This window comes from Bubalus kerabau, chromosome 1 (genome assembly GCF_029407905.1).
Source record: "Bubalus kerabau isolate K-KA32 ecotype Philippines breed swamp buffalo chromosome 1, PCC_UOA_SB_1v2, whole genome shotgun sequence".
NCBI classification, from domain to species: Eukaryota; Metazoa; Chordata; class Mammalia; order Artiodactyla; family Bovidae; genus Bubalus; species Bubalus kerabau.
The window spans coordinates 158,644,454-158,657,269 of NC_073624.1; the positions used below are offsets into that span (position 1 = coordinate 158,644,454).

General features: G+C 50.1%; 1 protein-coding gene across 1 annotated transcript; it reads left to right on the plus strand.

The window, feature by feature from the left end:
- Nucleotides 1-3,447: 3,447 nt before the first annotated feature.
- On the plus strand, nucleotides 3,448-10,105 carry LOC129641842 (collectin-43). The gene is made up of 6 exons (XM_055566431.1): nucleotides 3,448-3,646; nucleotides 6,346-6,453; nucleotides 6,776-6,847; nucleotides 7,237-7,353; nucleotides 7,542-7,625; nucleotides 9,720-10,105. The coding sequence occupies exons 1-6, from the start codon at nucleotides 3,448-3,450 to the stop codon at nucleotides 10,103-10,105; spliced, it is 966 nt and encodes a 321-aa protein (XP_055422406.1).
- The last annotated feature ends 2,711 nt before the right edge of the window (nucleotides 10,106-12,816 follow it).

A 12,816-nucleotide genomic window follows, 5' to 3' on the forward strand; every position in this document is an offset into this window, starting at 1 on the left:
GCTACATTGCTTCAGTCGTGTCCGACTCTGTGCGACCCCATAGACGGCAGCCCACCAGGCTCCTCCATCCATGGGATTTTCCAGGCAAGAGTACTGGAGTGGGTTGCCATTGCCTTCTCCAATGCATGAAAGTGAAAAGTGAAAGTGAAGTCGCTCAGTTGTGTCCGACTCCTAGCGACCCCATGGACTGAGCCTACCAGGCTCCTCCATCCATGGGATTTTCCAGGCAAGAGTACTGGAGTGGGTTGCCATTGCCTTCTCCTGAGATGAAGTATAGGACTCCTGAAATGAAAGTCACCGTGTATAAGGAGAGTTTGTCTAGTCACCAGGATAAGACTTGACAATTAGGCTTTGTGGGGAGAGGAGAGCAAGGGTTCAGTTCAACTTCCATGCTGATTAGATCTCTCGGTGGTGTGTGAACATCCTAGAATAGAGGGGGCTGGGTGTTATTTACAGAATAGAGAAGAGCTCAAGCTTTAGGGGCCCAGGTCCTGAGCTACAGGATCTTGCTTCAAAAAATTGCAATATAGGAAAGAGAAGGCCTTTCCGTACCTTTGAGGAAAGCTGACATCATAGATTCCATAACATACAAGGAGCATCAAAGCCCAGGAGCAGGTCAGCACATCCAATGAGGTGGCCAAAAGGGAGGCTGGAGACCTGGGGTTGCTGATGTACAGACCTGGGAAGAGACCATAGAATCCTTCCCCACTCTATGAGCAGGAGTGGAGCAGGTAGAGGGGCTGCTGAGGCAACAGCCCGTCGGGGGCAGTGTCTGGGGGAGCTGCCACCCAACAGGAGTCACTCTTTTGCTTTCTGCTGTATCTAGGACAGCCCTCCACTTGCCTTTTGGGGACCCCTATATGGGGTCCACTTGCCTTTTGGGCACCCCCTGTAATGGGGTCCAGTCCATGCCCTTGGACCCCATTATAGCACAGAATGTGGTGTTTCCTTTGTGTGACTTCACATTCCAAGAGAGGCCAGTTCTCTCTAAGGGAAGGGTTGATGGAAGAAATAAGTCACAGGGAACTACAGGCAAGCAGAGATGCCAACAACTAGCCCACAGTCACCGGGAATGAGAGTTGCCCTGTGATGGTTACAACAGTGTATCAGCAGCTTGGGGATCCGAACTGGCCACTAGGGCCACATCATGAAGAAACACTGGCTAAAACAGTGGAGAGATTAGGGCAATCAAGTTAAGGGAGGATGGCTCCAATACTTTGGCCACCTGATGCAAAGAACTAACTCATTTGAAAAGACCCTGATTCTGGAAAAGATCGAAGGCAGGAGGAAAATGGGACGACAGAGGATGAGATGGTTGACTGCATCACCGATTCGATGGAAATGAGTTGAGTAAACTCTGGGAATTGGTGATGGACAAGGAAGCCTGGCTTGCTGCAGTCCATGGGGTCCAAGAGTTGGACACGACTTGAGCAACTAAACTGAACTGAGGGAAGCCTGGCATGCTGAAGTCCACGGGGTAACAAAGAGTCAGACACAACTTAATCACTGAACAACAACAATCGTATAAAAGGCAAGTGGAGGGCTGTCCTAGATGCAGCAGAAAGCAAAAGAGTGACCCTTGTTGGGTGGCAACTCCCCCAGACACTGCCCCCCACAGGCTGTTGCCTCAGCAGCCCCTCTACCTGCCCCACTCCTGCTCAGATCTGCCAGGAAGCTCCCAGCTCTTTGCTAGTGTCTGAACAGTAACATTGAGATGAGAAGGAAGGGAAATGGGCACAGCGGGTGCTGTTTCTTCTTCAAAAGCAGAGGCAGGCTGCTTTTGCAAGAGCTCTAGATGATTGTGCAACTTGCTGGTCTTCTCTGGACCTTGGATTCCTGGACATCCATGAAACACAGACACTGACGCTGCCACTAAACTCTCAGGGCTGCAGTGAGGAACCCATGAGATCCTGGGCTGAGGGTGCTCTTTGAACTCTAGTGTGTGTTCAGTGCCATGAACATCAACAGTAAATGTCCAGAACCCAGGTGGGGGCGAATTGACTGAGTCAACAAGCCAAAATTTGTCAATCTTTTCTCTGGAAACTGGCACTGGAACCTCAGGTGACAGAGCAGGTATAAATACTCAATATTGGCTGAGGAACTTCAATTTGCGTGGAGGGAGGATCTGAAACCCTAGAGGACGCAACTGTGAGTGTCTCTGTCCTAGCCTCTCAACTTGCTTTCCTGTGTCCAGTGAGTGTCTTCCTTCCTGAACGGGGGCTTTATCCCACTGGTGCTGAGGAAGGCAGTGTCTATGGAGCTGTTACAGTCTAGGAGGGTGGGTGTTGGAGGTGGGGCACAAGGTAGTAATGGATGCTCTGCACTGTGTTCCTTTCATTTGGTGGGAGATGTGTTTCCTGGGCTGGGAGGAGGGGAGAGTTGGATGTGACATACAACCAGATCTCTGATGCCATTTTCCCCATGGAAAATGCAATTCATGGTCCTCTTGGAAGGAGGCACTTCTCTGTTCAGAAAGCCCCTTCCCTCCCACTACCTCAGACAGCCAGTGGCCCTCTGTCTTTTTTTGCACAGATCACTCAGGCTTTCTTTGAAGTCTTTCCAATGCCCATGAGCCCTTTCCATGGTCAAAGCTTTACAGTTTCTGCCTCAGAGAAGAAAGAAGCCCAACAGTGGGACTGACCCATGTCCTGTACACACCCCTGATCTCACTTAGCTCCTCAGTCCCTTTCTGATGGTAACTGGAAGCTCTATTGGACATCTGCTCTTTGTCCCCTGAAGCCAGCCTTCCACTAACTGTGCATCTCACATGTCCCTTCCTCCATGAGGCCGCTGGCCCAACTCCTCTTGGAAGTCTGGACAGACTCTACGTATGCCAGGGACTTTTCTCATGGAGCTCAGGAATGACAAACCCTGGTAAACACACAGTCATGCACCCATCCTGTGCTCAGGACAGACCTCACCCAGTTTAGGATGCTGGCTTTTCTTCAGACAGCACTGCAGACCTCCAATACTAGTCTATCCAGAACAGCAAGTGAGAGGAAACAAGTCTGCCTTGTCACAGCTAAGTCAACCACCTTACTGATACAGAAAAGGATAAGCAGGTCCAGGGAGGGGACAGGTCCCACCCGAGGGCCCTCAGTGAGTCCCCCCTGGTGTGACAATGGCCTCAGTGAGGAATTCTACATCCTGGTCACAGTGCCCCTGGCAAGGATGATAAGCCCAAAAAGGGATGACACAGAGCATCTGAGAGGAGGTTCATGCTGCTGGCAGACCAGGTTAGAGGCCCAGCTGGTCCACTCATGTCCTCTCTGGCCAGACCTTATCCTAACTTTCCATAAACTGCTTTCAGAGCCCTGCTGCTCTTGTCTCCAGAGGATGGGAGAGGAGATGAGGGAAGGGCTTCTCCTGATCTCAAGGAGCTGGGCCAGCCCTAATCCTCATCCTTGGACCGAGAGCAGCCCCTCTTTGTATTCCTCTGCCTAGGACATGCTTCCCCTCCCTCTCTCCATGTTGCTCCTGCTCACACAGTCCCAGAGTTTCCTGGGCGAAGAAATGGATGTCTATTCTGAGAAAACCCTCACCGATCCCTGCACCCTGGTTGTGTGTGCTCCGCCAGCAGATAGCCTTCGTGGTCATGATGGACGAGATGGGAAAGAAGGCCCCCAGGGGGAGAAGGGAGATCCAGGTAGAGCTGGGACCATGGGCCTGTCTTGGTGGGAAGGGGTGGGCACTTGTAACCAAGCCAGAAACTGAGTCTTCTGTAGGTGAAGCCTTATAGATAATCTTCTTCCTAAATGGGTGGGTTTCACCCAGATTTTGAGCCCACCTAAAACACGGCTTTACTGGTTCACTAAGACTGGCTGCCCTGAGCCTCCAGCTTCATCACCAGCTGTCCTTATTCCTCCCCTTGAATCTTCTGACTCCCACCAGCCCAAAATGCACAAAGAGTAAATGACTGGTATTTGGAGTCATCTGCTCTAGAACTTAACTACTGTCCATTTGGAATGGTGCTTCTGCAGGTTGTTAAAGATTTTTAATATTTAATTAAGTTCTACTCCATGATGGGTGGGAAAGGCTGAGACACTGTAGCTCCATACGCAAGCCTGAATAAAAGGATTTTCCCTAAATATATTACAGAGGGAAAGAAAGGAAGCTTATATTTCACAGTCCAGCCCTGTGCTTAGGAGTTCCCTTGAATAGTTTATTTAATCCCACCAAAACTCTAACAAGTGATGCATCAATATCATTTGACAGGGAAGACAATTGTGACACAAAGATGCTAAGTGAGACCCAACCTGGAAGGCGAAAAGGACATGAGTTTCTTTTTCAGACACATCTGTGTTTGTCTACTAGCTCTGTTTCAACAACAGTCCCCTAGGGAAAAGTCACTCAGTGTTTCTGAGTCTCAATTTGCTCATCTTTGGAAGGGAATAATATGACCACACAGTGACAAATAGTTGAGCCAAGCCTTCCCCCACCACCACATTTTTTATTATTATTATTATTATTTTGGTGAGGCTTTAGGATAATGTTGCATCCTCTTGCTGTAATCAGCAATCAGGTGGATTCTCCTGAGGTTTCCCAAGATACTCCTTATTAAGGGAAGTGTCTGAGAAACAGTGCCCCACAGGAGAAGATCTGGGTGTTACTGGCAAGAAGTGAGAATTCAATGAACCAGCAACAAGGATGAGGGCACCACTGTGGCACTGAACCAGGTCTGTGGAGGGATCAACTGAGGTCTTTGAACTTTCTCTAGTTTGTATTTTGGCTGGGGAAGAAGGAAATGAGCAACATTTGCAGGATCTTTGTTGCTGGTTCCTACACACCCCAGTCTTTGTAAGTATCTGTCTGTCCTTTACAGACAGAAAGTAGCTTCCAGCATGAATGAACTGGGCCTTAATAAGGCTGCCTAGAAGTGAACTCAATAGTGGGGGGTGGTATTCAAGGTACTAGCATTCTCTAGCTCCCAGAGTGTCCTGAATTGAATCCCAGGGCAGGGGGTGGGGTGGAGACTTTCCCTACAGTGGCTCTCAGCTGCATGATGTTGCCCAGACCTCCCTTTTTGTGCATTCCAAGCTGGCCTTGGGTTGGTGCTTGGAGACAGAACAGCGCACAGTCGGGCCAAGACCAGGCTCCACACTGCCTCCCCAGATCCAGGCACTGTCGTCCTTCAACGGTGATGGGTCTAAGAATTTCCTGGAGATCCGAGCATCCTCAGGTCCTGACCAGTAGGGCTGGGTGGGACCAGAGTCTGCACTGGGGACAACCTGCCCCACAGATTCTGACACACATGTTCCCAAGAACCTGATGTAAAGGACAAGATGGGCCTGAGAGGAGAGACCCCTGAGCAGAGGTAGAGGGTGGGGCTGGGTCACTTGGTGATGCCCCAGACATGTCGTGGAGGGCCTGTAACACCTGGACTCTGCTTGGGGGGCTGTATTTCCAGGGACAATTCCTTCTTTCCTCAGTGCCTCTGAGATTCCTGCCCAGAAGGATTCAGTGAGAGAGTCCGTCCAGGGGGACAATTCTCCCCTGGGAGTAAAACCTCACACCCCATAGCATTCCCACCACCCAGCTCTGCTGATCTCTCTGAGCTCATTTCCTTCCCCTCCTCCCACACTCCCTGGACTCTGACCACACTGGCTCCTTCTTGGTCCCTGAGTATGCACATTCCCCTGCCTCCCCAGGACCCTGTCCTTGCTCAGTCCATACACATCCCCATGGCTCACTCCTCATCCCCATCACAGCTTCACTCATAGACTCCCTCTCTGGCCATCCTATTTAGAAGACACCCCCACCAATTCTCTAGGCTTCAATTTACCTCTGTGGCACTTATTCTGATCTGATTATCATATGTTAAACAGTTTCCTTTTGGTTAAGTATTTCTACATAGTTGAGTTTAAGCTCCATAAGGAAGAGATTTTATCTGTTTTTTTTTTTTTTTTTTTTTCTCCCCCACTAAGAATCCCATGACAGCACCTGGTATGTAGTAGAATGTCAGTGAGTACTTGTGGAATAAATGAATATAAATGGCCAGGAGATAAGGCATTTAAGTACACTTCTTGTATTTCAGTCACTCAGTCCCCGTCTGACTCTTTGTAACCCCATGGACTGCAACATGCCAGGATTCCCTGTTCTACATTATTTCCTGGAGTTTGCTCAAACTCATGTCCCTTGAGGTGGTGATGCCATCAAACCATCCCCTTCTCTGTCATCACCTTCTGCTCCTGCCTTCAATTTCCATGGGGTTATTTCAGGGAAGACTGGAGCTTCTCAGGGGACAACATCTTTAGGAGGAGGCTAAAGATCTTTTAGCCTCATCTTTTATGCACTCCACTTCCAAGGAGATTCAGTTTCACTGACTAGGCTGGTCCTTTTTCCCAGGGCCTCCAGGTATGCCTGGACCAGCTGGAAGAGAGGGCCCCTCAGGGAGGCAGGGGAGCATGGGACCTCCAGGCACACCAGGCCCCAAAGGAGAACCTGGGCCCGAAGGTAGGAGGGTGGTATGTGGCGGGTGAGGGAGGTAGAAGAGAGGGGTGATGTTGGCAGCCGTGGTGGGGACCAAGGTATGTGCACACAGCCTGAAGAAGCCTGGAAGCTCCATGCCTGGTAGGCCTGGCCTGGGCCTCTCCCCCCACATTCCTACACTGACTGAATTTCCACAACACTGTTCCTGGAGGAGACCAGGTGGTCAGGAGCAGTCTCCCAGGTCGCTCTTTCACCTGGAGCTGTGGGTGACAAGCTGAACTGCTGAGGAAATGGTGCCTGCCGAGCGCACTCTCAGCCATGTTTCTCCAATGTGTTCCTTCCTCAGGAGGAGTGGGTGCCCCAGGCATGCCGGGTTCCCCAGGCCCCGCAGGTCTTAAAGGAGAGAGAGGTGCCCCTGGTGAGCCTGGAGCCCCTGGAAGTGCTGGGGCGGCAGGTGAGCAATGGACATGGGGCTGGGCTCATGTTCCCCTGTGCCTACCACCACCACCCTCCAGGTCAGAGCTGGCATTCCAGGGAAAGAGCCAGCTTTGGGCTCTGGGAACTGTCTGTCTCCAGGGAGAGGGTGATGTGAGCAGCAGGGACTATTTGTGTTCAGGGAAGGCTGGTTGTTGGGTTAAGGGACAGTCAGTGTACAGAGAGGATGCATGCAGAGGATCCAGGCACTGAGGGCCATTTGTACAGGGGGAGGGCATACTGCTGGGGATATGACAGTCCATGTACTGGGGGAGGTGAAAATTGCTGGAAAGTGTGCCCAGAACTCACACAACAATTCTTTTCTGATCCCAGGGCCTGTTGGAGCCATCGGTCCACAGGGACCTTCAGGTGCCATGGGTCCCCCAGGACTGAAGGGAGACAGAGGTGGTCCTGGAGAAAAAGGAGCAAAGGGGGAGACTTCAGTCCCAGGTAAGAAAGGTCTGGGGTCTCTAGTGGGTGTGGAGGGGCCAGCAGGCCCTCTTCAGTTCAGCATCTCCTCTCATGCATCCCACGTCCTTATCCCACCCCCAAGATGCGTCACCCTTCCCTGAGCCCTGGGCTCTGAGTGACCCCAGGCAGCGCTGGATCTGTCTTCACTTGGCCTCTCTCTCCTACAGAGGTTGATACTCTGAGGCAGCGGATGAGAAACTTAGAGGGAGAAGTTCAACGCCTCCGGAACATAGTCGCTCAGTACAGGAAAGGTGAGCTCCTGGACCCGACCCTGAGCTGCCACTGAAGGTGGGCCTCAGACTGAGTCTGGGCTTGGCTTGGAGTTCGCTGGGCTTGGGTCTAAATTGGACTTCCTGGGACCATGACTGAGACTGGACCTAGACCTGGGGCAGGAACGGGGCTAAGGACAGGGCTGGGACAGAGCCGTGCCCCACATGCTCCAGGAGCCCAAGTAGATGCATGGGACAAGGAGGAGGATGCGGTCCATGTCACCAGTTCAACAGAACTTACCCCAGCCTACCCTGGGCAGGTTCCTATGACAGATAAGGGGTCACCCAACCTGAGATGCATTTCTTCCCTCTGTGGGGCCAGGGGTACAAGTGCACAGAGAAGCAGCCACACAGCCCAGGGCAGCAGAGAATCCAGGACTGATCCTGGGAGTGCAGGTGGGATGCTGCCTGTGGGGTTCAAGGCTGCTGGGGACCTGACCTTGGTGTGCGGCCACCAAGAATCTCAACCTAAAGATGTTCTGAGTCTGGCAGGGGCAGGCTGCCTCCAGTATCTGGCCAGTGCTGCACTCTCCCTGCATCTGCTTAGGTATTTAAAGCAGACATTCTTCCCTAAGTCTGGATCCTAATCAGGCTGAGGCCTCCTGGAGCACACACCTGAGTGCCCTGTGTCCTGGGATTCTCCACCAACTGCACCTTCTCCTTCTCTGTTTTCTCCAAAGTCAGCTTTGAATCCACATTAGTCGTCAAACCTCAGTGATTGAAAAAGGAGTTTTCTGAAGTCCATCGGAGTCAACATAGGGCTGGCTCCCGTGGACTCAAGCCAACTAAGTATTGAAGTAGTGGGATGATCATTTCCAGCAGTTCATGTCTTCCTTCTTGCACAAGCATATCTGCACACCTATTTACTCCGTCATATGGAGACTGATACAAACAAAGGAGAATTTGGGCATATGTGCTGGCCACACATGTGTACCTAAACATCACTCAGTCCACACCATCTACATACATGGACACACAGGCACACATAGGCATACCTATCACCCAGATGAATGGGATGTAAACCAATCATGGCACACGAACTTGCACTGTCCTTGTCCAGGGCTGTCTGGGTGCCACCCTGACTCTGTGGAAAATCTGGTCTCCGACTGCTTATTGAAGCTACTCAAAGGAAAAAGGCAGTGGGTGAGGATGCTGCCTGGGTTCTGAGCCAGTCCAGTGAGCCCTCTTAGGAGCCCTGAAGATTTCCATGAATGATCCTGGAAGTCAGAGTGGTATGGATGGGATGGCACAAAAAGAGACACTTAACACGCCACATAAGGAATGCTGTTACATAGTGTATCGCTACCTTAGAAATAAGGGATTAGACTCTGAAAAGGTAAGCGACTTTCCCTTGCCACCTGGGCTGTCATTGCCAGTGTGGGACAGAACACATGGCCTTCTGAGGCCCAGACAGCTGATCCCACCCTGCCCCCAACCCCACCATACAGCTCTCAGATCCCCTGCCCAGTGGTCCAGGGAGGCTGACTGGCTGTAGCATCACCTGCGAGCATACAGAAGCCAACACTGGACTGCCCCCGGTGCAAAGGTGAGCACTTGGCTGCTCTCAGATGCACCTCTGTTCTCCCCTTTCTCCTCACCCCTTCACACAGCACAGAACAGCTCAGACAACTCCACATGCCCAGTCATCATGCAAGGGTGAGAGTGAGCTGCCTGTTTGGTGTTTTCCACACTCTCAGGAATTGCCCTGGGCTACATGGTGTCATTTCCCTGCCGAAGGCATTCCTGTTTACACAATAATTAAAATCCTGGATTCTGGTGAACATCACGGGGTGGAACAGAAAGTGCACGTGGGAGCTTTAGTGTCACATCCAACAGGGTCTGATTCTCATCTACATCTGACAGCTGGACGACTTTAGGCCTCTTACATAAGCACCTGAGTTCCAGGGTCCTCATCGGTACCTGGAGACCATGGTACCACTCACAGGGCACATCATAGGTCCAGGGCTCCTCTGAACCAAGTGCCTCACTTTCTTCCTATCTGCTGCCCTGGTACCTGGAGGGGAGGCTGAGGATTCTGGTTGGAACACAAAGTCTAGGACTCTCCTCTTCCCCTAGCGGTGCTCTTCCCTGATGGCCTGGCTGCTGGAGAGAAGATCTTCAAGACGGCAGGTGCTGTAAAATCATATTCGGATGCCTGGCACGTCTGCAGAGAGGCTGAGGGACAGCTGGCCTCCCCACGCTCTGCAGCCGAGAACAATGCCGTGACACAGCTGGTCAGAGCCAAGAACAAGCATGCTTACCTGAGCATGAATGACATGTCCAGAGAGGGCAGGTTCATCTACCCAACGGGGGAGTCACTGGTCTATTCCAACTGGGCCCCCGGGGAGCCCAACAATAGGGCCAAAGACAAAGGCCCAGAGAACTGTCTTGAGATCTATTCCGATGGCAATTGGAATGACATAGAATGCAAGGAGGAGCGCCTCGTGATCTGTGAGTTCTGAGCCCCCAGGGAGGAAGGGGGCTCAGAATGCCAGGGTTGTGAGCTGCCAACATCCTTATAAAAAGGTGACCCTCTGCTGCTCACAGCTTCCCCACTGAGCCGCGGGATGAGGCCAGAAGGCAGGCCTCCTATGGAACTTCTTCCTTAGAATAAAGTTCTAAACTGTCTTCACACTTGGAAGTCTTGTCACAGAAAAAAAAAGGGGGGGGGGGTGGGTGGCACAGCCTGCTTTTCCAGGGGCAAGGGCTAAAAGGATGTCTTCAAGTCTCCCCTGTTGAAAAATTCAGTGCCCCTGCCTCACCAAGATAGATGTCTAGCCATCCATCTCCACCAACCATCGGCCATATATGACCCCAGTGGTCACTGCCTGCTCCTTCCCTTTTCTCTCCTGCCTCCAATCTTCTTATCCTTCAGTCTCTTTCACTCGTCTCTCCTCCTTCCTGGACATCCACAGAGGGGGAGCAGGATCCTCAGCTCTGGCTCCCTTCTCTCCTTGCACTCACTCTAGGCTTGGGCTCATTCTCTCCCATGGTTTCAAATTCCTTCTATTGATGCTTCCCCCAGGTAGAGCCCTGTTTGGACCTCTCTCCAAACCCCAGACTCCTCTCACCAAGGCAATCTTGGAGATCACAGTGGAGGGAAGCACCAGCTTCTCTGGCCAGATTGAGTGGACTTAAACCCAGTAGTCTACCCTCACCCTTGACCTTGACAGCCCAAGATCTCTTTCTTCCCATGACATTGTGACTGTGGGTGGCTCATCAGAGAATGTACCATGCACAATCCTAATCCCTTCTGACGTTTCAGGCAGAGTGGGTGTCCAACCATGTTCGATTCATCCCCCAACCTCTTCCTGCCTTGAAGTACAAGGGATGTTCATCTTCACTCTGCCTCAGGGATAATCTAGTCAAAGCCTTCTCATTTTACAGACATGGAAACCAAGACACAGAGAGGAAGGGAACCTGCACTTAGTAAGGTAGGAGATAGTGTGCCTCTGGGCCGGACACCTGGTGTTTGTCAAATCGAGTAAAATTCAAGCTTTATTCTCACCTAGACATCCAAGGACAAAGCTAGTGGCAAAGCTGAGCTCTGCTAAAGCAAAGAGATAAGGTGCCCACTCCTGAGTTCAACAAAGACTTCCCTGTCTACACATGCTCAGGAAGGCTTCTTGGAGGTTGAAAAGAGAGGGGCCCCACCCCATAATAAGTGTGGACATGCACCCATAAGCCCCTGAGAAGGGATGTATCTTAGAAAACAGTTTCACACGCACCTGGGGGAGGGTCCATGGTCCAGTCAGTTGTGAAGAAATTAACAGGATAATTATCCAAAGGTAAGCAAAGACCCTGAAGGACCATTCTATATAAGTTAATTTATGTCACATCTTTACTACTTTTCCCCTCATCCAGGATGCCTGCACTCCACCACTTCACTCTGCTTAGCTCTGACTACTGCACTCCTCCTCATTAGAGAGGATGCTCATACCCTTTCTTTCTGGGGTGTATTTCTGCCTTGCTTCTGTCTTAAATAAACAACCTGTTTCTCTGTGTACTCTGCCATATATTGTGCTGTAACTCTAATAATAAACTTTTTGTTTAATTTACAGTTTTTGTCTCCTTGTAACATTCTTGCTTTCAAATGGGGGAAAAGTCAGAGTCACTTTGCTTCTAGCCTGTAGTCCCTGGTGGTGTGTTGTCTAGGATTCCTGGGGTTTCATCCAGGGGACCCAGGTTCCATCCGTGGGTACTCTCCCTCTGAGATCAGGAGCACTGGTGCTGCAACTCACTCATGAAAAAGGCCATCTGACCCCACAACTTACACTTTTGGCTTGTAAATTTTTAGATCAATGCGTCTGTATACTTAGTTGATTACATTGACAATGTACTGCAAAGAAAAATTTCAAACGACATCTGTACTTCAGAAATTGGAATGAGGCCTGAATGAACCACAGGCTCATGGGAGAGGGTGGTAAATGCCCCTCCTCCAGACAGGAAACCAGCCACTCTTTCCTTTGATCCCAGGGATCAGAGGGACTGCCCTCTCTGGCCTTTTCTGAATAGGACTCCCAAGCCCCACCCCTCTTCCCAACACCATCAAGATGCTGAAATAAGCATTTCTAAAATAATGAAATATCTGAAAAAATAAAAGAAATTAACCCATTTTAATAGTTTAAAAAAATAAAATGCCTAGAAAAAAATTCAACCACTTAAGTGAAATATCTGTACAATGAAAAGTATACAACTTTGTTGAAAGAAATCAAAAGTACAAACAAAAGGAAAGATTATGATGTTCATGGACTGAAAGAATTAATATTGTTAAAATAGTCATAGATTTAGAGATAGATAATAAATTTAAAGATATAGGTCACCATCTATAGAGTCAATTCTATCCCTATCAAAATTCTAATGGAATTCATCACAGATATAAAGAAAAGTCCCAAAATTTGTATGGAACCATAAAGGACCTTGAGTAGCCAAAGCAATCCTAATAAAGAAGAACAAAGTTGGAGGTATCACACCTCCTCATTACAAAATACACTCCCCAAAGCCATAGAAATAAAAACAGTATAGTTCTAGATGAAAAATAGACACAGACCAATACAGCAGAAAAGAGAGCCTAGAAAGAAATTGTCCAAATATGGTCAAAATATTTGACAAGGAAGCCAAGAACACCCAGTGGGGAAAGGGTGGTCTCTTCAATCAGTGGTGTTGAGAAAAC

What these genes read in the sequence shown, in the direction of transcription:
- LOC129641842 (XM_055566431.1), top strand. Translation starts at nt 3,448, where the DNA reads ATGCTTCCCCTCCCTCTCTCCATGTTGCTCCTGCTCACACAGTCCCAG. An exon ending in GGGGGAGAAGGGAGATCCAG is followed by an intron (nt 3,647 to 6,345) that starts GTAGAGCTGGGA and finishes CCTTTTTCCCAG; the next exon opens with GGCCTCCAGGTATGCCTGGA. An exon ending in GGGGGAGACTTCAGTCCCAG is followed by an intron (nt 7,354 to 7,541) that starts GTAAGAAAGGTC and finishes TCTCTCCTACAG; the next exon opens with AGGTTGATACTCTGAGGCAG.